The following is a 23,149-nucleotide window of genomic DNA, read 5'->3' as shown; positions in this document are numbered from 1 at the left end:
AGTGGACTGGTGATTGTCCACAAGGGCAGACTCAGTCAGGACCGTGACCTTAAACAAACTGATTATAACTCACTGCACATCACAGACCAATGTCACAAGCAGCATTGTCATCATGTAACTGGAATCTGTCTTGTTCTGGTGTTTGCCCTTCTAGGCAGCCAACTGCATACAGTATATTGCATTCCACAGACTGTGCAGCTCAACCCAGGTTTGATTTTCAGCCATCTCACAAATGCCTTAAAACCACTCATCTTTCACAAGCTAAATTTGGCAAGGAGCTATCCCAAACTGGAGACTGGATTTGCTAGCATTTTAGCTAGCGAATGTATAATTTAATTAAGCACGTTCTCCCTGCAGATTGACAAAACTACTCAGGAATTGCAGAGGCACATGAGCTGTTTCTATTAATGTTATTATAGTGTTGTTAAAGGGACACTATGGTCAACTTAGCCTCAACATTTAGAGTCTGCCAGTCTTATCCACACTGAATAGCACTTACTCACACAAGCAGATTTGAAAGCACTACGTGAAGTTGAAAGAATTTGGCTCTCAGATTTTATAAAAACAAGGTTTTGCAAAATCTTTTGTGAACAGAAATATTTCTGTTAAATCAAACAAGCAAAACCACCCAATTCCAATTGAAACAGCTGATTAGCTTGGATTTAAACATTCCCTTGCAGGAACTGCAACTGAGAATCCTACGAGGTGAAATGCTGGCTATCCTCCCACAACCAAAACCTGCTCTACCTCCATTCCCACCTCAAACTGTAACGTTTCTTTTCCTGAAGCCTGTGTTCATCTTTGCAGAAGACAATAACGTCCAGCATAAATGATCAAGCTGTCAAACTCATGTTTGCAGGACTCCACTATAATGGGCTGTCCAGACTTCTGCTTGCAAAGTATGTCAAGGGCATTTCATTCTGCAGTACCTTTTATCTTGTAGGCAACACCCACACACCTTCTGTTTTCTCACATCTTTGTACCGGGAATTGCTTGAATAAACATTTCAAATGGAAAAATATTCTTCCCTCCCACCTGTGTTTTATAGGATTGGCTGGAACAAGGAATACAGATCACCGATTGGGAGCAACAATGTATTCCCAGGTTGCTGTTTTCTCTACAAAATTGGGACAACAAATATATCGACACAATCATTGCATGTGAAGTTATATCATGGTTAGGAAATCCCCTGCCGGTAATCTAGACTGGGGTCCTCAAACTTTTTCCATAGGACCTCCCTTTCCATCTGCAACCACCACCTCTCTCACATAAGATCATGCCACTAACTTGTAGCATCTGCCCCAATGACTTCCCTAGGACTGATATGTTAGAATGTATCTGTGGATTTAATGGCCTTAGTGAGATAAGCCTTTTGTATTAAGGTTCCATTTATAAATAGCTTATAAATATTTAATAAAGGTTTTAATAAACAGAGACTGCTATAGGGGCCCACAGGTTGGTTATAACCCTGGCTTAGAACCATCTACGACACCTTGTATTGCTGTGATTATAACCACCTACACCACAGATTGTGCCTGCATGGCACATCCATTAATCAATTATTAGCTATGGACTATTTATAAATGTCCCCTGCCCTGAAATGTGACCCTGCTATGCCCTTCAGGAAGGAGCTGCTCACACTGTCTGAGTCAGCACTAGCCAGCATTTATAGATTACCAGCAAGCAGCTCCCAGGCCAGGCTGTGCTTTGGGATCTCTGGTCTGGGTGGTACAGCAGATCAGGTGCTGCACACACACTGTGAGCGTGTGGGGCTTCAGCGCTGTCCGCAAGGGTGAGGGGTCTGATCGGGAGTGGAGACGTACCTTCCGAAGTCCTCTCCTCTGGGTTGCACTGGCAGTATCGCCGGGAGAAGTGGATCAGCACACGCTCCCGTTCCTGCGTCTCTCCCATCAGAGGGAATGCTTTCAAGAACGTTCTGCAAATAGAAAAGGACATTTCAGCTTAGAGGTCTAGATGGAAATCCACAGCCCAGGGCCCCACTGGAGCCGTGTGGGGAGCAAGGGGCAACAGCCTTTCTCCAAATCTATGGAGCAAATGTGGAGCCGCTCCATGGACTCGAGCACAGCCCCAACGGCCTGGGTGCTCCTGTGTGACTTCACGCGGAGAGCAGCATCCTCTCACCCTGCTCTGCCCACATTGGCCTGTTCCCATGATCATCCTGCATGCTGGGCTCCATGCCAGCTCAGTTGCCTGAATCCAGCCCTGTCCCTTGCAAAGGAGAATGGGGCCAGTTGGGGTTGTATAGCTGGGGCTGGGTTTACATCATGGTGAACTGGTGTTATTTGAATTTGCCTTTTTCCACAGAGACATGGGTCCAAACTAGAACTCCTGCCCACACCCCTTCCAGCTCTGGCCACGTGGGGATTGAACTTTGCAGCTCAACCCCACTTCCAATGGAATCATATTGTGCCGATCATTACATCAAGGTATGTATTTAACCATAACTTGGATTCCTGGTACACCAACGCAGCTGTCAGGCTCCAGCTGGCACTATACATACAACCAGCTGTCAAACCTTCCTTTCATAAGCAGAGCTGCACCCCGGCACATTGGAAACACCGGACTTCTGGATCAATTCGCCATGGGTTAGGTCTTTAATGAAAACAGAGCGGCTCACCTGAGTCCCTTGTCCAGGCTCAGCCCAGTGAAGTCAAAGAAACTCAGATATTCTTCCGCTACCAACTTGCTAAATTCGTTACTGTAATTAAAGAGGGAGCAATCAGCTTGATCCATAGGGGAAGAACACTCTCTTTATAATAGGAACATCAAAGTCTCCTCTCCTGGCCAACTCAAATAACTTCCAGGTATTTGCAGAAATTCTAAAAGACCCAAGGCAAAATCCCCGGCCTTAAATTCTTGGGGGAGATTTTCACAGGCATAAAGGGCAGTTAGGTGACCCTCAGTGGGATGTTTAATGAGAGCTGAGCACCAAGCAGCCCTTTGTGCCTGTGAAAATGGAGTTGGGAGCCTAACTCTACCATGTGCCTTTGAAAATCTGCCTGTGTCATGAACCCTGGCTGCCTACGTAGAGACATAACAGTCAGCAGACAGCACTGAATCTAGGGCCTGCCACACAAGCCCCTGCCATTTGAGCGGAAGGAGTCATTCAACTACAGGTTAGTATAGTAAGTCATTCAGCTATGGATTAGTATAGTAAGAAGCTGGGTCCAGCCACTAGAGGGAGACATAGACAATGACATAGACAAAGCCAACGATTACGTTTGTTGAGCTGTTTTGATGATGTCACAGTGATGTATCAACTCTCACCAGTGCACAGCTGGGACCTCCTCACTGAAGCACACACACAAAATCCTTATGCCCGTTATGTGACAGGGATGGAAGGAACTGGTGGTGGAGAGCAGGAAAATACAATAACCTTCCCCCCGTGGGGATGGGGTGTGTGAGAAGAGAGGCAGGTGGCTAGGGGAGGGGAAGAGGGAGGAGGGGCTGAAGGAGAATGTGGGTTTTGGAGTGTCCCTCTCAGCCAAAGTGGCATCTCAGCTGCATCTCTGGGAGTGTTTAATTTGGGCCAGGGCTGAGCCCCAGCACCTCTGGGCTTGGCAGTTCATATCCCCGGCACCTCTGGACTTGCTGCATCAGTTATAAATGTAAAATAAATGCTTGAGCCCTGGCACCTCTTTCATTGTAAAGTAAGCACTGGTCTCTGGCCATCTTGAACGCCACTTGGAGATCACAGGGATTATCATCAGGAACGATTCACTACACCACATTTTAATCTTTATGGAGGAAGGTAAATTCATAGATTCATAGGTTTTCAGGCCAGAGGGACCATAAAAATGACCTCCTGTACAACACAGGCCAGATAATTTCACCCAGTTACTCTTGTACTGAGCCCAATGTCTTGTGTTAGACTATCATTATTAGTATTATTTACTATCTGCATGACCATAATGTCTGGGAACCCTACTCATCATGACCAGGATCCCACTGTGCTGGGTGCTGTACAGACAGAACAAAGAGACAGTCCTTATTCCACAGAGCTTCCAATCTAAGTGTAAGACAGGAAACAACAGATGGATACAGACGGGCCAATGGGGTAGAACAGGGAAACAGTGAGACAGTATTGGACTGTATGAAGGGCAGGGCATCTTTTCCAGAAAGACATCTAATCTGGATCTGAAGGCTTCAAGAGCTCAAGAGCCCACCACTTCCGTTGGTCATGTGTTCCAGTGGTTGATCCCCCTCACTATTAAAATTTGGTGCCTAATTTCAAATTTTCATTTGCCTGACTTTAACTTCCAGCCATTGGTTTTCCTTGTACCTTTCTCCACTGGATTACGGAGCCTTTTAGTACCCATTGTTTTCTTCCAGTGAAGGTTCTTATACACTGTAATCAAGTCACCTCTTGATCGTCTTTGTGATAAGCTAAACAGGTAGATCTCCTTATATTAACCCTGACTACTGGGTCACAAATGGCTGCTGACAGGCCGAAGGATTTTGTGGGTTGGCTTTGAGGGCAAGGAACCCAAATAAAACCATGGGAACCATCAGAAAGAGCAGGTTGGGATAGATAACAAGACACAAATACTCTGCTCCAAATGACAGAGGAAAAGCATTTATCACCTTCTCTTTATCATCTCTCATCCTTTTATAGGAACTATATTTCGGAGTGGAAGGAGACAGTGCAAATGGCCCAACAAAGCTGTTGTTAAAGATTCATATAAGACAAGATGCACTGTGACATCAATGAGCCGTACGCTGGCTGCAATAAGCCACTGCATTCGTAAGATATTGATGCACTTTTCAGGTGCCTGAAAGCCTTCAGTAGCGATATGCCCCTGACATTGCCACTGACAGCCAGCTAATGCACTCCCTGTCATGCTGTGTGCCTGGGAAGGACATAACTTGACTTCCAGGTTCCGTGTGCTGCCCTGGAAGATAGAAACCAGGTGCTTTAACTTGAGAACCAAGCCAAATTGACAAGGAAGGCACTGAGAGAATAACTAGGGGACCCCATTGTGTCACTTTTACAGGCTATTTTTTTCTGACTATAAGCATGCTGTAAAGCATGTTCCTCATGGCGCTCTGAAGCATCCGGACGATGTCGCCCATCATAGCAGGAATTGCAGCTGAGTGCAGTGTTCCATTTCCAGGCCAGCCCAGGAAAGACATTTCAGTCGGGGACAGAGGAGGACAAGGAATGTCACACAGTCGCGAAGGGCATATTTTGAAAACGCTTTTTATGTCTGATTAGCTCATCAGCTGTTTGCTGGTGTCATTGCATTTAACATGAATTTTAATGATCTGGAGAGCCTTTATGTAAAATCAGGGCCTGACTTTACACCCGGGCTGCCTACAGTGAGGCTCCATCTATCCTGCACTCAGAGGTTTGACTGCTGCATACATAGACCTGCCCCAGCTAGCTTTGATCTAGCCTAGCTCCAATAACAATAGCAACGAAATGATGGCAGTGTGGGCTAGCCACTTAAGTGCATCCCCAGGATCACAGGTGAGCTTGTACAACCTGTGTTGCTACGGTTCCACTTCTGCTATCCTTGGATCTGGGGCCATAAACAGCTGCTGAGGGGCCGGGGAGACTTTCACCAGGCAGGCACTGCATTGGGCTGCTGTAGATGACTCACAGTTATGGGGTGTTCCAGGGGGCGGAGCTGAAAGGTATTGCAGATATGACGGGGTGGGGCATAGCACCAACTTCTACAGCCATTCTGGCTCTCAGCAGCCTCGAATCAGGAAGGTAGGAAGGTGTCGTAAAGCTGAAAGTCACTTTTGCCCCACACACCTTGAGGCAGCAGAGACTCTCATCCTGTATTTGGGCATCGAAATAAGTGCTGATCAGCTGCCATGATCTTTAGCCCTGATCCAGAGCTCAGTGGCAACTGCTAGTTGACTTCTGAAAATCAGCCCACTTTTGTAGGCACCTAACTTCAGGTCTTCAGTTTTGAACATCTTACCAAAGGAGTTTTGTATAAAAAGCAGTGTATTTCCCCTGGCTGCAGAAATACCCTGGCTGTGAGTGAGCCCTTGTTCAGAACTATCACTGTGGAATGTTTGCTCTTTGGCTGTGGTGCTATATCCTAGAGGTGGCTCAATTAATATTTGATATTAATTCAAAAAAATTAATGAAAGAATAAATAGTGGATGTTTGCAAGAAATGGGTAATTATGTCAGCTGAACAGCATCTGCCCTTTGGAACACAAGTAAGTCATATCATGACGGATCTTTTAATTCTCATGAAAAATGTAATGCTGAATGCTAATTATCCTACATTGATATAGTGCCTTTCATCTCAAAGGATCCCAAAGCATTTTACAAACTGACATGCCAGCTACACATCATTGCAATGCTGCTGCTTCTGGAGTGAAACAGCGCTCCACCATATAACACAACAGCTGAGGTCAGGAAAAGAAGAATGCCCGCAGTGAAAATTGCAGGGTTAATTTAAGGAAGCAGAATGTTATGATCAAAGTTGGAATTTGTCCAGGACATTGGGCTAACATCTGCATTAGCACAACAAGGCCATGTAGAGCTCCCATAAAACAAATAATGCATGATTATATTATTTGTATAGGTTTAAAGTGTGCGAGGAATTTTGCACACCAGAGGAGACCTGGCCACTGCCCCAATGCCCTTACAGTATAAGTTTAGACATAAACCCCAATGATAACTACAGACTAAAGAAGGATGAGAGAGAAGGGAGAACAAGGGTTATGTTTAAGGTCCCAATCCTGCAAATGGATCCCAGTGCAGATTCTTACTCCTACATGGAATCTCCTCGATTTAATTACTGAAGGAGAGCAGGGCTGTGCCAATGGTTCCTTTGCAGAGTCAGAGCACAGGGTCACAGAACTGTTGGTTTGTCCACGTGGGCAATTTGCTGGCTCTGCTGTGTTTTTGGTTTGTTTTGGTGACTGTGAAATCAGAATTGGACTTGAACTATTTTTTTTTTAATGAGAGCTGCGGAGACACTAGCGGCCACAGCTGGTCAGGACCTTGGCTTTCCATCTCAGCCAAAGGGAGGCAATGCTAGTGGAACAACATGTCCAGGCATCAGCCTGGGGAATTTGCTCAGTGTTAAGTTAGAGGGAAGACAGCCTCCCCGCTGCATCTAAAGCTCCACTTCCTACAGCACCTGAGATTTCCATGGAGCTCTGCCATTCACATGGTTGCGGTGGCTTTATCTTGCCTAGCTTATGAGATCTGAGAAAGCAAGTGACACTTAATTTTATTGGCATTTGTATTTATTTTGAATTTACAGTGTGGTGGATCCTGTGCTGCAGGCACAATACACACAATACACACATTAAATACATTAGAAACAGCTCATCACAATAGATCAGAGAGATTTACAAAGAAAAACACAACTAAAGAGTCATCCCTGCCAGAGATATAGCCTGCGTGTCCCACTCACTCCCCTTCCCGGGGAAGCCTGGGAGAGCATGCAGGTCCTTCAGGTCCACAGATCTGATGAATCAAGGCAGGACAAACATACAAGAGCCCAGGACACCCCTCACTGGGAAAGCCCCATGCCCAGCCCCACTCCATTAAACCCAGAGGTATTCACTCCAGTGCCTTGGAAGATTGCAGCTTCTGTGGCATCACACAAGTTAAACGTCCCCTTTCCTCCTTTCTGCTCTTTGCATCGCTCGCCACCTCCACACCTGGCTGGAGTAGGAGGATTATGGCAGTGGCTCTCCACCCATGCATCAACAAGGCTGCCGGAGGCCCTTAGTCCCCAGCCCCTGCAAGGAAACAACCATATTAATGAGCAAACCATATTAATGAGCAAACAGATTTTATGGCAGTCAGGACCCCTATATGAGGTCACAGTATCATTTACCCTGTTCAGGGAAACCTTTGCATGGAAAGCAATAAGACTCCCATCCAGGGGTGTGAGAGTTCCCTAGGCTAATAGGCCCAGCCAAGTAGAAAATCCCATAGGGCCAATATCTAACATCACATTTCTGCCTGGAGTTTTCTCCCCTCTCCACAGCTTGCTTCTCTCGTGAAGGAGCACTGACTAACCCTGCTTATTAGATTGTATTAGTCACTAATACTCTTCTCTTCTTCCAGAGCCAGGGGCAGAGTGCAGGAGTTCTGCCCCTTTCAAATAGTTTCCCCCAAATACTGCTACAGGGTGAGATGTGGAGACATACTGCCCTGTTTTAAGATCCATTATCAAGCCACAATATTCTACATAACCAACTGGGTTATTCTCCAGTCTCAATTTTGCCCCTATACTGTGAATTCAAACAGATTCCCTCTCGCCAATAAGTAACGAAGGGCAGTAAAACTACTTACCTGCCAGGGGAGAAGGCCAGGTTGCCACATCCAGTCCAGGTTCAAAGAGTGTGCCCTGGGGGACTCTCCAACCCACTCCAGGGCAGCTGTTGGCTCATTGTGCGTAGAGTGGCTGTCTTCGCTTTGTGGTTTGAGTGGCTTTGTGAACACACTCTCTGCTGGTGCATCAGTATTCTTATTTCATGGCAGGCAACAGAAGCAGCATTCTGATCAGGGTCTGAAATACCCTCCTCCAGCTCCCCTGATTGTCGTCTGAGACTGGCCATGCTGCAGCTTGTGCTTCAGTGGTGTTTGCTCTTGCTGTTTCATGCAGGGGCGGGAGGGACCGACAGAAGGGGGCTGCAGATAGCAGGTCATACGTACTGGTCTGATCCATCAGCCCTGCTCTGTACAGTGTGACTGTTCATTTCAGCAGGAGTTTTACGCCTGTGAGGGGTGCAGGCCCAGTGTTTTAATTTTAGTGGAGACTGTGAGTGACTGTGGCAGTTTTAACTTAAGCTGGTCCCTAAACTGGGGTCAGATATGCAGATGGAAAGGAGAATGTGAGGCGCTTGCTTGCAGGATCAAGAGTCTCCTCTTCCCCCATCACCAACCCCCTTTTAATAATCCAGGCTCCCTGGGAGCAGGCAATAAACCTCACAAATGCACATAGCAAAAAAGGGAACGTGATCCAGGCTCGAAAGAGGAACAAGAGGAAACCCAGCGAAACCAAAAGTGGCATTGTGTTGAACTGTGCAGTGATCAGAGAGATTATCCCTTTGTAGCCTTAGCAGTGACATTTCAGTTCATTTTCTGGGAGAGACAACTGGGTCCTGATTTGTACAGGACGCACCCCACTGAAGGCATTCAATAAAAAACAATGATAAGTGTTTGACTGGGCTTCTCCCCAACAACCAGCTCTTCTGAGCCAACTCCCTTGGGTGGTGGCTTACGACAGATTTCAGTACATCTATCTCTTCATGTTAGAAATGGGTCCCAAGTTAAAAGGTCCAGATCTGGATCTCAAACCCTACAGACTCTGGGGGTGTTAGTTTCAAGGATCGTGTTTGGACCTATTATAAAGACAGGAGGCTTTTGCTCTTTGGGGCAGAGACTTGTTTGTGCTTATGAATAATAATGATCATCTATGAAATTCAGATCATGATCCTGGTCCACTCTCTGAACTTCCCCAAAATTCAGGAGTGTTTGGATCGAGATGTGTGGGTTGGGCTTGTGTCAATTTCACACCGCGTTTATTATCCAGAAAGATCCCAAAGCTCTTTATTGGGCCTGACTCTCAAACAAGCCCAGGAGTTCCCTGGAACAGCAGATCTTTCACAAAAGAAGTCACTTCTGCCTTTGCCCTGTTCCATTCCCCCCAGTGAAGCCAGCATTCACTTTCATCCCAGGTATTAGGGCCATTTTCATGTCGGCTTTGAGCTAAGCATTGCAAATCATATCTCTAGCAGTGGACTTCTCCCCAAAATCTATGTCCTCTAACACTTGCCTTGTGATCTAGACATTACAGAAAGAGCCACTTACTTTTTCCCGAGCTGGCGTGCTACATCGCAACGCTTGAATCCTTCAAGGTTATAGAGGCGTTTGGCCAGTCTCTTGGCAGCATCGCTGTCTGCCTTGCAGCCATTTGCTAAAGTGTCCGTGCTGCCGTGGTCGAGCTGTTCAGTGCTGCCCATCTCAGAGTCCGAGTCAGAAAGAGCATCTTTTAAGCTGGCATCGCTGCACAGTGAACAGAAAACAAGTACAGAAACAGACGTGGTGTTTTCTGGAACCCCCAGAGATTTGGACAATACAAGCCTCATATCAAATCCCAACCCGCTTCTTCATTAATGTGTTTTTAGAGAAACACGAGCACCTCGCTTCAACGGGATGCAAACTGTTTGTCAGAAATCTGAAGGCCGTGGGATCAGACACGGGTATAACATTTTCTTTCTCAGACTCAGCATTTGTAAAGTTGGACAACCTATGAGTTCCACATCCAGCCAGTCATCCCCATTGCTCCATTTGTCTATTGCATGGCATTCAACCACAGGCTAAATGCAGGACTTCAGGCAAGTCATGTGTTGTCTAAGCAGCTTCATCAATACTGAGCACTGGGTTGAGTGAAATGGTTAAGATACCATAAGCAACAACCCACCCACCATTCCCTTCACCTTCATTCGGCTCCTGTTTGAAGAAATACTTTGAGCGTCTCTCTAAAGTGAGTTCAGTACTGGCAGAAAGGTGCTGGATTGATAACCCTGGGATTGAAGTCTCCTGTCCAGAGAACAGGTCCAGCATGAGTGACAGTCAGTGCAAGCTTCCCCATCATTGCCCCACCAGTGAGTTACAGCATGTGAGAGGGGAATTCAGCCTCTACCACCCATGAAGTCCTTAGCCTTTCTGCTGAGATTGCTAATAAGGGGCCAGTTGGTGCAAACTGAAGTGGTGGGGTGTAAGATGCAGACATCTGTCCACTGGGAACAGGACTGAGACCCACCAACTCATTTCACATTGGGACATAGAGGTGGTCAGGAAACAGATTTCCAATCCCATGAAATTATTTGAGATTTTGAAATTTTTTCTTATCCTGGATTGGGACAAAAAGCCAAAAAAAATCCTGAATTTTTTTTTATGAATTGAAAATCAAAAGAAAAAAAAATCATTTCAGGTCAATCAAAACATACATTCGAAAAATGTTGCTTGATTTTTTCCTTCTTTATTTCTTGTTTTTTAAATATAAAATAAATTTCTAAATGAAAAGTCATTTCAAACTGAAAAATTGAAATGTTTTCTTTTGAAAATGTCAAAATGGAATATTTTGAAATTCTTCCAAATAATTTTTTTTCAATTTTTTTCTAAACAAAATATTCATCAAAACCAACATGTTCCTGTAGGAAGTTTTAGATTTGATGAAAAAAATTTAGTCAAAAAATTCTCAATCAGCTCCACTAGAACTGAGAGCTGTCAGAGTAAGAAGATGAATATATTAATTAATGGCTTGGACTATATTTAAGTTGGTAACCTAGAGATCAAGTCTCTGTACCTCATTCTCCAAACCCTGGACTCATCCATCGTTCTCCCCACTTTGAAATAATTCATAGATATATAGATTTTAAAGTGAGAACATCTGGCCATTATGAACATGTAATCTGACCTTTTGCATAACACAGGCCAAAGAAACTCACCCAATGATTTCTTCACCAAGTCTGTTTGAGCTATTGTGGCTCTTTTTAGAAAGCTATCCAATATCGATTTAAAGACATCAAGTGACGTATGTTTTTCCAATGGTTAAATACATGAAAAAATTGACCCTTATTTCTGGTCTATTTGTCTATCTTTGCCTTCCAATCACTGGATCTCGTTATGCTTTTTTCTGCTAGATTAAAGCCAACTACTATCAGAAATGATTCCCTGTTGTAGACTGTGACAACAGCAATTGTTCATGCCACCTGCATTCCTGAATCCCTGCCTACTGTGCACCATCTATGATGAACCTCACCGTGGGAGGTGCTTGAGTCAACTGTCCCATGTTGATGCCCCTGAGCTTCCCCTGCTATCTTCCTTGAATCTATATAATCATAAGACCCTCATCACTGTAGCAGCTGGGAAGGAGGTGATTAATAGATGCTGGGCTAGCACATCTATCTATCTATCTACCTATCTATCTATCTATCTATCTCACATTACCAATATGTATTATCTGCACCATACACATATTAGTTTGCATTAATCACAAATAGCATTAAGCATAAATATTACAATAGCAGTATAGCCTAAATTGGTCTGTGCTTTTTATATAACCATGCTCCTTATGCTAAGAATCCCATAACTCCTTGCATTCACTGACATCAGATTTGGCACACACAGATAGGAAACTTGTCAAAATCAAGATACATTCACTCTATGTTTTAGCACAAGTTTAGTAAGAACCTTCATGGACCAGTACCTGCAATGCTGTTATCCAAAACAAAGATAAGGAAGGAAAATAACAAGAAATTAAGGAGCTGGGATGAACTGATGGGTTGAATTTCAGTGACATGTAAAGAGATGTGTAACTTTTAGACTCATCCTATAAATACTACCAGCTGAAATGTGTAACTTTGGGAGTTCACCTTCTGCATCGCTGCACAAGACGGCTTCTCAGAGACTGGCATCATAATGAACCTTTCTCCTGCACTATGTTATTATTTGCTTAGAGCAAAAACCTGACTGACATTAGTTATTTGGCCTCTTGAATGTATTTCATAACAATCAAAGTGGGGTCAAATAATTGACTATGCAGTTTCTCCCCAGAGGTAATCCAGATCTGATAGGCTGGGGGGTGTGGTATGATGGAGAATAATCTCTATAGGGCTGGGCTCTGTATACGCGTCTCAGTACAAATATTCCCTTCAACTGAACATTCCACAAATAAATATTGGAGATGAATTACCTTCAAGTCCATATTTCTTTGCTGAGAGTGAAGTGCAATCTATGTGAATAAAAGATGAAGTACTGGGCATTGTGTGGCAGAAGTGATTGTGTGTGGAGAGGGTTGGGAAGGTGAGTTCCACCTTTCAACCCAGGGTCAGGGTGCTGGATTACATCTCAGCACAATCTTCTTCCCCAGCTAGTGGCTCATAGACCATCCAGTAGTGGCCATAGTCATTCCACACCACTGCACCTGCTGGCAGGGTCACTGGACCCATGGAAATGTGGACTCTGTGGCCTTCTCTTGGTTTGTCCCAGTCCACCCACTGGGCCAGCCTCTTTACACCAGGTTGGGAAATCTTGTGGGACCCTTGTAATTAACTGAATGTATTTTATGGTGCATCCAAACCTGCTCCAGCTTTCCCTTTGAGATGTTCACCTCGCCAGCGAGAACAGCAATCCCCTATTGCCTTATTTTGTAGCGAAGGAAGCTCCGTGCAGCGTGTGCGTCACTTTCTGGCAGTGATGGGCTTTGAGAGAGTGCCCTGTCTTGTATTTTCTGCCTCTCTGCTCAGGTTGGGATTCAGTTCTAATCTGACATTCTTATATGGCAGGGTGGGACTTTGCTCCTCTGTGGGTATTTTGCTCACTATTGCTTTTGCACTAATTTTCTTAGTGGCATCGAGTGATCCGCTTTGATTCGGATATCAATCTGAAACGTGTTCTGATTCTCTTGCCTGTCCCAGCTCTGCCAGGGGCAACATGCTGCCGGCCCAGCCCCACAAAAGTCGGTCAATGAACTGTGATCATGCCCAGTAGGATTGTTTTGTCTGACTCATGCCTAGTAACTGGTAGATTTGTAATGCACACAGACAGGGGCTGGGAGGGCACCTTCAGACTCATTGTCCCTCGTGACCCAAATAAGAGTCATTATTATTCCATTCTCACTTTGGCTAAGTCCTGCCTCGCTGGCCACTACAGTGTGCTGAGTCAGGCTAGCTGCAGTGGGGGGGGGGAAGGAGGGTAGTAGGATGGGGTTAATGTCAGTCGGTGGAAGAGTGTTTTAGCCTTTTCAGCCACATTATGTGTGCCAAATTACAATGTGTTCTAAGTGCTCATTGCAGCATAAGCCTCACAAATACATGACTGGGTGTTGAGAGTATAGATGGCTGATCCCTTTGTAATAATAAAATCACCCCCAAAATCCTTAACAGGGACAGACGAAGAGGCGAGCTGGCAAAACAGGTGTCAAACAAGCCAAACAACTGTCCCTTTGTAAATGAGTTCATCCAAGAGGCACCAAGTGCAGAAAGCCGTGATCCTGTTCGTGCTCAGCCCGTGGCAGGATTGAACCCCCAAAGCAGCAATATTTAGGAAGCACAATTGGAAGATGAGGTGAAACCAAGCATAAGGCACTGATGAAACACAGCAGCACAAATGGGGGCGTTATTTGCCTAACTAAGCTGGACTGGAAGTCTGAGAAGCTTTAAAGACCAAGGCCCCAATTTCACGGAGTTCTCCGGCTGCTTTTGACTCTGCCGGTGTTGCAAAGCGGCCCTCACGCTGGCAGATCTGGCCAGTTGAGGCTCCCCTTTCTAAGTGAATTCGGGGTGGTACAAAACCATTGTAGTGTTGCCTATGACACTCCCCTCCTGGTTGCTGGTGCTGAGTGTGGCCAGGGCATCTGAATAATCTGTGGGTGTCTTAATGACCCCATGGAGCAATAAGGTATGCCAAGGGTCAGACTGGACAGAGAGGTGTCTTAAAGGCACCTTTGTCCCCCACCCCTGGACTTGCGCTTGCTACTCCTTGGCCAACCAGGGAAGGCCACTGTAAGGGCAAACCACAATGTCCCTATTCAATGGATGCTCAGTCATTACTCAGGCAAACCTCATGAGGTCAGTGCCAGGTTTACCTGAGTAAGGACTGAGTCGGTACAGAATGAAGACATCATGATTTGGCTTAGGGGCCAAATCCCATTCAATGGTAAGTGTGCACAGTTGCACTGACTTCGGTGCAAGCTGTGGGCCTATACTGCAGGACCCCATTATCGGCAGCTGCTCTGAAGGCCATATTCCCACTGGAGCCAATGGACATTGGGCTGCTGAGCAGGCGTATTTTTCACTCTGTCTCCAGAGGTGCAAGGCGAGAAGCTCACCAAACCATGGCGCTGGGGTATGATTCCTCCAGCCTGCCCTACTGTGAATGGAAGAATAATGTAGCTCACAGCACTTAGCTTTCTACATCAGCACCAGCATCTATAATTCAGACTGACTCCATTTCCTTGTGTTAAGGCTATGTCCCTTGTAAGTGACTTGTCCCTTTGGATTGCAGCTTCCTTCACACTCGGCAAGTGCTTTGTGGTCATATGGAAATTTGTCTGTGTATGCCTAGTCCTGATCCTTGGGTGGGATCCTACTCTAAGACAGTTAACTAATCACGATAATAATGTCACGTACTGAGGAATACTGATGGCTCATTGGCATGGCATGTGCACAGGCAAGTATATGGGAGAACGCTACCACAGTAATTATAACCTGTAATGCCTAGGAGCTCCAGTTAGGTCTGTGGGCCCCACTGTGCTAGGTGCTGTACAAATACAGCTCAAACAGACCCTCTCTGCCTCAGAACTCACAGTCTGCCTTACCTGATGGAGTTAATAAGCTTTGAGGCGTCTTCCTCCACTCCATCAGCGTGGAACCCATTCGGGATATTTTTCAAGGATAACCGGCTGAGCACGTTCTCCGACCTGCTGCTGGTAATTGAGTGCCTCAGGGGACTCCCCAAATCCCCCTCTGCTGGCTTCGCGGCTGCCTGCTCTTGCTTATCCGCCTCCATGTGCTGCAGAGCTCCTTTCTGTTGGGCAACCAGCTTCTGTTCTAAAAGTTCAGGGCTTTCCTTGACCCTTTGCTGAATCAGCGGAGTGAGCGGAGCCTCAAAACTGACACAGCTGTCTGTTTCATCTGTGAGGGAGAGCACGTCCAGAGAGTCCAAGCTGCTGTAATACGTGCCTTTCATAAGGTCGGACTCCACGATTTTTTCAAAGGTAGAGCTGAATCCATCCCTGATGTCTTTCAATTGCAACTGTTCCTTGTCAGCCTCAGTGCAACTTAGCTTGGCTTCTCCAGCTGCAAACCTGCAACACAAGGGCAGCCGTGTGAAATACCCAGCTTACTCTCACAAGGCATTACCATGATTAGGAGAACGGCCCAGTGGCTCGAGGACTAGCCCAGGAGTCAGATACAGCTCCCTGCTCTGTCCCAGACTCCCTGAGTGACGCGGGCAGGTCACTGAGGTCTGAGGGCACAGAAGGAGAGAGGTGCTGAAATCCCTGTTCCTGGACCACTGCGATACATAAATCTCCTGCTGAACCCTGTAGGCGCCTCAACTGCTGCGGCGCCTGTGGTTTTGCAGTAGGCATTCCCTCACTGGCTGTGTTTCTGCCACTGGACACGTGCACCTCTGCCTCCTTCTAGGTGCCCGCCTCCACTTTCACGCCCACCCCCGCCCCCGCCACAGAGCAATTCACTGACTGGGGAAGACAAGCGCTCAGCTACCTACGGTGCATGTGGGGCCTGATCCACTAGGCATGCTCAGAGGTCGCCTACTGGATTGGGCCCCTCAGTCGAGTTCACATAAAAGAGGCAGAGGAGCAGAGGGACCTCCCTCCTGGCTTTTAGCCCAGGGTTAGGGTACTCACCTGGGATGTGGGACACTCCCAGTTCAAATCGCCCCTTACACCTGAGATCTGCTACCTCTGTGGTGAGGGCTTTAACCACTAGGCTATAGCATATTCTGAGGTGGAGCTCCCTCAGTCACTCCTGCTGAAGCTGTTGCACTGTGGAGAAATATCTGAAGAGTCATGGGAGCCTGGGTCTCCTACCTGCTGGGCAAGTGCGCTAACTGCCAGGCCGGGGAAGTATGCATTTGAGTTTGTGATTGGCCCCAACTCTACCATGGACTGAAGCTAACCTGCACCCCGGTTCCTGGGACTCTGCGGTGAAGCTCAGATTCCAGCTTCCCCACTGACCCTATCTCCGTAACAGCATGCTATCAACATCCTCAAACTTCAGCTCTGAGCAGCACCGAACTGTGGATCTAGATCAGAACTCTGTGGTTCAGGCCTGTCTCTGCCTTCAAGTAATCCTGGTCTCATTTTCAAACAAACTTGGAGTAGTTTATGGCTTTTCCTCAAAATCATGACAAACCCTAATAGATTCAGAGGAAACCTGGCAATTCTGACTAAGTCTGGCTTCAAATCTTTGGGTTCATTCAAGTACAAAACTCAACACAAAACCCAAGAGGTCCAGTGGAATTCAAATGGGCAAAGTGCTGTGAACCCCCAAGAGCTGAGCGTGCCAGCTTTCGCACTGAGCGAGCAGAAATGAAAGTGCTGAAATATTGCTCCTGCAGTATTACTGGCCTGTCTGATATACCCTAAGAATGTCATGAGGTTCCCAGCTCACCTTCTAGCAAAAGCCATTTGCACTTGCTTGTGCAGAGAGCAGGGTGGCTTTTAGCAACCTGACCCAGGTGGAAAAACCAGAGGGCAACAAATGCATTTTTCTCCTTCCCTACTGTGTTCTTCTCTGTTTCTTGGCACTGTCTCATTATCATTCCATAACTGGCTCATGTGATAATGACTGAGAACCCCACCCAGCTTTCCACAGGGAAACATGCTTTCCTGGGATGGGAGTTCTGTGGGTGCATCAGAGCCCAAGTACTGCTGACTCTGGTGACCCAGAAAACTTGTGTGAATTGGTATGAGCCCAGCTTTTGTTATTACATTTTTGGCAGCACCCTCAAGGCACTGTACAGAGAGAGCTAGGAAGATACAATCCCTGCCCTGCTGAGCATCAAACTTGAACCTTGCATGGCCGGTAGGGATTTGGAATGAGTTTTCTACCATAGGGAAAACCAGGTTTGTTTGAACCCTTTCCTTTTCACACCTCAGAGCCTGAGACCCAAGAGAATGTGGTTCTGATACAGATTTTGCAAACTCATTATGAACCAAACCTGAAAGAGATCTCCCAGCACTTTCCAGGAGTCAGCCCAGTTCTGAATAATGAATTTGTACCTTCTATAAACATTTTCTTGTGCATAAATCACCAGTATTTCAAGATGGCCCAGCACCCTTGTGGGACAGCTTGGTTGTTGGCTTTGGGAAAGGTTTACCCACATGCAGGAGCAAGCAAACCAGAATGTATATAGCACAGATCATCCCCCACCTCCCTAGTGGAAAATGCCAGGACATGGTTCTACAAGGCTGGGCCAGCCTCCCACAAGAGCACAGCCCCAAATCTGGAACGTCATAGTGAAATTTAGGGGTTTAGATCTGATGCCCCCAAATTCAAGCTTCTCAGGGTTGGGTCTGTGCCACATACCTGCTGTGCCCATCTCTCTGAACGTGCCCAGCCAGCCCTGCCCTCTTCCCCTCCTGGCACAGTAGCCCTGTGCTGTTTGCTATAAGGTTAATATTTCCCTTCTTCTCACAGTCTTGGTGATTTAGCACCAGTGTTTGTTGTCATGCCTTAAATAAATAGGCCATGATCAATGAGTGCTGTTCCCCAGCAGGGAACATGTTAATGAGCAACAGGAGCAGCCAGAATATAAGGAACCTGGCTAACATCTTTCCAGCAGCACCATGCTATTGCACACTGAGAAAATGAGCAAATAAAGCCCCAGGGCAGCAATTTTAAAGGTTGTTTTTTAAAAAAATATGTACCCAGTATGTACCTACCGGGTAGAATCTTTAAATAAGCCCACTGCTCTGCAAGTGTCCTGGAGAGAGTGTAGGAGCCGGAGATCTGTCACTAGACAAATATAGTTCTCCTGCTTTTCCTTGCTGGTTCCTTGTTCTGATGAAGATGAACAGGAGAGGGCAGCATTGGGCCAGAGGTTATTCATGAGATCCAAAGCCTTTCTGCGCTGCCTGACCGTGTGAACAAAGAGACTTGGTGATCGGGTCCAAGGGGTCTCAAAGGAATGCAGGCACAGAGCTATTACAGCTGGAGTCCTGTGTGTTGTAAATGTCTTTATTGCCCTTTGAATGGTGAAGGAAAGGGACACCAGGTCAGCACAGCACTGATGGAGTTCAATTCCATTGCTCTCCCGACAGCACTGTCCACCATGGCTGTCTATTAATGCCGGGGTCTTGTTAATGCAGTGCCATTGTTTAGAGTTGTTAATTTAGCTGCAGAGAACAGCATGTACTCCGTCAAGAGATCCCTTACCAGGAACACACAGATTTCTAGCCTCGGAGTCACCCTGCTGACTGTTTTCCAATGCACAGTTAAAATAGACTGTAGTCATTTCAGTATCCCATGAGAAGCTGGTAGGCGGCGGGAGTCCCTATTAGAGGGTAATCCCTGCTGGAAAGCTGCGGCAGCATTGCAGTGGGATGTGGGCCTTGATACAGGTCTCCCGGCCTTTGTCATCAAGCGGCAGGATGGCTGCAAGGTGCTCCCCACATAGCCACGCCATCAAACTGATAGGAAAACCCAGCCACTGCAGAATGCAACACCCACCTAGAAAACTGTGAGTCTCCCTGGGAGCACATGGGGCCTGTGCCCTGTGATCAGCACCGATGACCCTGTGATTTCTAGGGGAAGGGGAAGGTGTGGGTTTTGGCCTTAGAACCTGACTGGTTTGAGTTTCAGTAACCTGAAAGGTGCCTCACTCTCTATGTGGCACCCTGGAAGATTAGGTCAGTTCAAGTGCTTGGCCTAACAGCCTCTCAAAGTATAAAAGGGAGGAGGCTGGCAACAGGGTGTGATTGGTGCAATACCCCTGATGCCAGAGCTCACTTTCTCCCGGAGTCCCACACATCTGTGGCCAGTCTGCAAACCCGCCTATTTCCCCAAGCTTCCTTTTGGGGGGTGAAGGGAGGGGGGTGGGAAGGAGAGTGGGCTGGGAAGAGGAGTTGGGAGTTGGGTGGTGTGTGCTGGGAGCTCAGGATGGGGATGGCTGGTGTGCTCTCCTGGCCTATTGAATTGCTCTGTGGGTAATCATGGCTAAAGCTCATCTTTTATAAATAAAGGAGCTGAGAAAACAGAGGGCCCCAGGCTGCTGTGACAGCACATTAGAGCTGCGTTTGCGACAAGACGTGGCAGCGAAAAAGCCAGCGTGAAGGGGGGGTGTCCCCATGTCACATTGCAGGAAAGGGATCCGCAGGGACATGCAAAATGTTTGCAAACAGCCCTTTCCCCATTCAAATTCAGGCTTGTCTGTGTTCGGAGACACCAGCTTCAGCTCACAGACAGCTCGTGCGAGAATGCCCTGGCAGACAGCCTTACAGAGCAGCACCCTCCTTCCAGTGCTCCCCTCTTCCAGGCTATGGCAAGCCACTGGCAGTCTTTGGCAGGGGCCTGACTGACCTCTTGCTGCACCCTGATGGTCAGGTAGCACCTTTCCTGGGTCCTAAAGTGGCTCTCTGCCCCCTGTTGGAGTGACTACTGCCTCTTGAAATCCCAGGGTCTACTGGGGCGGGTGGATGAATCCATGCCCCTGGTGGCTTCAACTCGGGGTGAACCATTCCCAGCGACAGCCAGCCCCTACTAGTGCAGGGACCCAGGTGCTCCAGAATCCCTGAGGTGACTGCTAAGGAATCCTGGAGTTCCCTAGCAACTGCATGCCGACTGGGTGCCCCATAATCCCTAGCTCCTGGCTGCCTCACTACCACACAGGGGTGATGATGTGTCTCTGCCCTTGTAGCCTGGAGCGCCCTGCACAAGGCGATGAAGCTGAGGAAGGAGAAGGGGCCCTGCAGACAGCAGAGGTGAGCTGAGAAGGTGTGCCAGGATCTGAGCTGCTGGAGATGGAGAAGGCCTGTTAGGTCACCTAGGCCCCTGGGCTCACGCTGTTCTGGGCACCCATGTTCAGTTCATGCTTTGGGCGACTGGACTGACTGATAATCAGGCCAGATACCGCCTGGCCATGGCATGGGTCTCTTTGCCCAGCCTGAATCTGTGGTGCCTGGACCTCAGCCAAGTGGAGGAGTCTCTTGTACAGCTACTAGAGCCAATGTAGTACATGAGGGTGTCTTTCCTGCTCCTGCCTCCTCTCTCTTAGGGCGTGCTTCAAAGCCCACTGGAGTCAGTGGAAGGACTCCTAGCAACTTCAGTGGGGTGTCGGATCAGGCCCTTAGCCCCCCAGCACACAGGCTCAGCCTTGCTGGCCTCCCTTGATGTCTAAGCAGTATAATTCAGAGCAGAATCCAGGCCACTCACCTTAAATATGAAACAGCGATCACTGGGCATGAACTAGCTGGGTGGAATACTTTGTACATCTTTGGATGTCTTTGTACTTTTTTATGTCTGATCCTCCTCTCACCCCGGTTTCACCCCTGTGTGGCTCCACCGACCTCACCGGAGTTCCTCCCAATTTACAGCACTGAGCGTGAGAGGAGAATCAACCCTAGAACACTTCCAACAGTCCTTTAAACAGTGGCACCCAGCTCCCTGGCCAACAGACACCTGGGAAATACCGAAGGCTGAGGGAATTCTGTCCTGTGTCAGATGTCAGGGGTCACAGCTCTCATCTTCCTCTTTCATCTGTGAAGGGGTGAAGGGTTTTCATACCCTGGAAATATTTCTCATCCTATGGCTGTATCACTTCTCTCGCCAGGCTGGCTCTGTAGCTATGCCTGGTCATGGTGCTGAATGAGAATAGGGGCTCGTCTGTTGGATCCATTGTCCATTCCTACACTGCACGTCTATGGAAGCCAAATTGGGGGCTACTTAGTTTGGGGTGTGCAGAAGGTGGTTAGTTACAGTCTGCTGCCCCCTTCCTCAGTCCCACAGAAGCCTGCCCCACTGTTGAAAGGGCCGGATGTGGGAGTGGGCTGCTCTGGGTTGAACCATCCTCCCTCAAACTTGTGACGGGTAAAAAGACGTGGACAAAGGCAGTGTTCTCTGATGTGGTTTGCTCCTCTGCTCAGAGAGCCCCCAACCCCACCGCCCACCCCGAGTGGGGCTGCAGGACATAAATGCAGGGGATAATATGGGAGCTAATCCTGAGAGAATGACGCTATTATGGGAGGAGTGGGTGAACTGCGAGTCATGGACACCTATGAATATCCTGAGATCTGTGCACAAATAGCCAACCCGTAGCACGGGAGCTGGCCTCCCCAGTGACGTGTGACATGGAGGAAGCTCTGTGAGTTGCAAAGGGGACACACTGGGCTGTTTCTTATCTGCATGAATCTGAAGGTGTCCTGAAAGCTCTTTAATGCCAGGGTGAATCCAAGCCAATAAATCATCAGGGCCTAAATTGTTGCTGACTCTGTCAGTGCCTGATTTCATTCCTTCACTATCAAATCATGGGGACTGGACTGGCCTGTCTGAGCTCATCGCTAAGGCTGCTGCTTCCTTTCGGCCTCCTTTGCATACTCCCTACTGCCGCAGAAGCAGAGCAGCTCCTGAGGGGGAAGAACTGCAGAGGCAGGCAGGGAGCGCTGTCCCCCATCCCAGGGCAGGCGCCTAGGCCCTGCTGCCCTCCAGCCCCACCACTGACAGCACCATGTTCTGGACGGAGAGGCAAAGTGAGGATGGTCAACACTGGGTTGCCTCTGCCTTTCGCCTCCTTCCCTGGATCATGCCCTGCCTTTGAGCCCTCGACTTTCACTTGTGCACCCACAGACCCTGGGCAGCCAAGAGCACGGCTGACTGATCGCATGCTGAGATGCGTCTCAGTGAGAACAACAGCGTGGGGCCCATGTTCATTGTGTTGCAGGGACGCCCGCTCAAGTTACAGAGAAAGCGCTCATTTTTAGCGGCTGGCCCTGGCCCCCCACACTGGACTCTCCTCTTCTCGTGCCCCACGCCAGTAAGATTGGCTCTGCCTGCAGGGGGAATTTTGCCTGCACTTATGTTGCCTCCTTCAGCTGGGCCCAAGTTTGCAAAACTGTGTTCCTCCCAAACCTTTTATTTCCCTGCTCGTGGCCCCTTAAGGTGGGCACTGGCCTAATTCATTATTGACTTGTTTAAGGGGGCTGCCACATGGCTTGAATCACCTCTGTCCTTCCCCAGTACCGCAAGCTGATTCTCCAGTGTAAGTCCAGCAGTCTCATGAGGGGCCTTTGAGGCAACCTGAGATCCCCAGGGCACACTGAAGCACTGGTCATTACTGCTTGCCCCAGCCACATCCCCTGCACCTGCTGCAAGGAGGAGAAGAGGTAGAGCCACTGTTCCAGCTTCAGGCCCCAGGAAGGTCCCCCTCCATTGGGGTGATCCTCCCCAGCTGCCTATGCCAGATTTAGGGCCATTCTGCACCAGCAGTGCAGTGCAAAACAGCTGCAGTACAGAGGAGAACCTGGGCTTGCTAATTTTTCTGCATCACCTGGCAGCTCTCTGCACCTGTGACCAGGAGCAGGACATTGGAGAACTGCCCTGCTGAGGGCATACTGCTGGGTAGAGAAGACACTGCGAAGAGGACTGTGGCTTGGAAGTCTGATAGAATT

The 23,149-nt window shown here is 47.9% G+C and overlaps 1 protein-coding gene across 2 annotated transcripts in view; it reads right to left on the bottom strand.

Annotated features, from left to right (window-relative positions):
• PSD2 (pleckstrin and Sec7 domain containing 2) overlaps window positions 1-23,149 on the bottom strand; it is a 97,204-nt gene that overhangs the window by 62,866 nt on the left and 11,189 nt on the right. For both annotated transcript variants that reach the window (XM_067566430.1, XM_067566429.1), the window contains exons 2-5: window positions 15,338-15,826; window positions 9,823-10,017; window positions 2,639-2,719; window positions 1,824-1,936 (exon numbers count right to left, since the gene is read on the bottom strand). In XM_067566430.1, coding sequence (XP_067422531.1) covers window positions 1,824-1,936; window positions 2,639-2,719; window positions 9,823-10,017; window positions 15,338-15,826 — 878 coding nt within the window. The remainder of the gene's footprint in view (window positions 1-1,823; window positions 1,937-2,638; window positions 2,720-9,822; window positions 10,018-15,337; window positions 15,827-23,149) is intronic.

The sequence above is a fragment of the Emydura macquarii genome, unplaced genomic scaffold (genome assembly GCF_026122565.2).
Source record: "Emydura macquarii macquarii isolate MOO-44397 ecotype Brisbane River unplaced genomic scaffold, CSIRO-AGI_Emac_v2 contig_2768, whole genome shotgun sequence".
NCBI classification, from domain to species: domain Eukaryota; kingdom Metazoa; phylum Chordata; order Testudines; family Chelidae; genus Emydura; species Emydura macquarii.
This window is presented reverse-complemented; position numbering and strand designations above follow the sequence as displayed.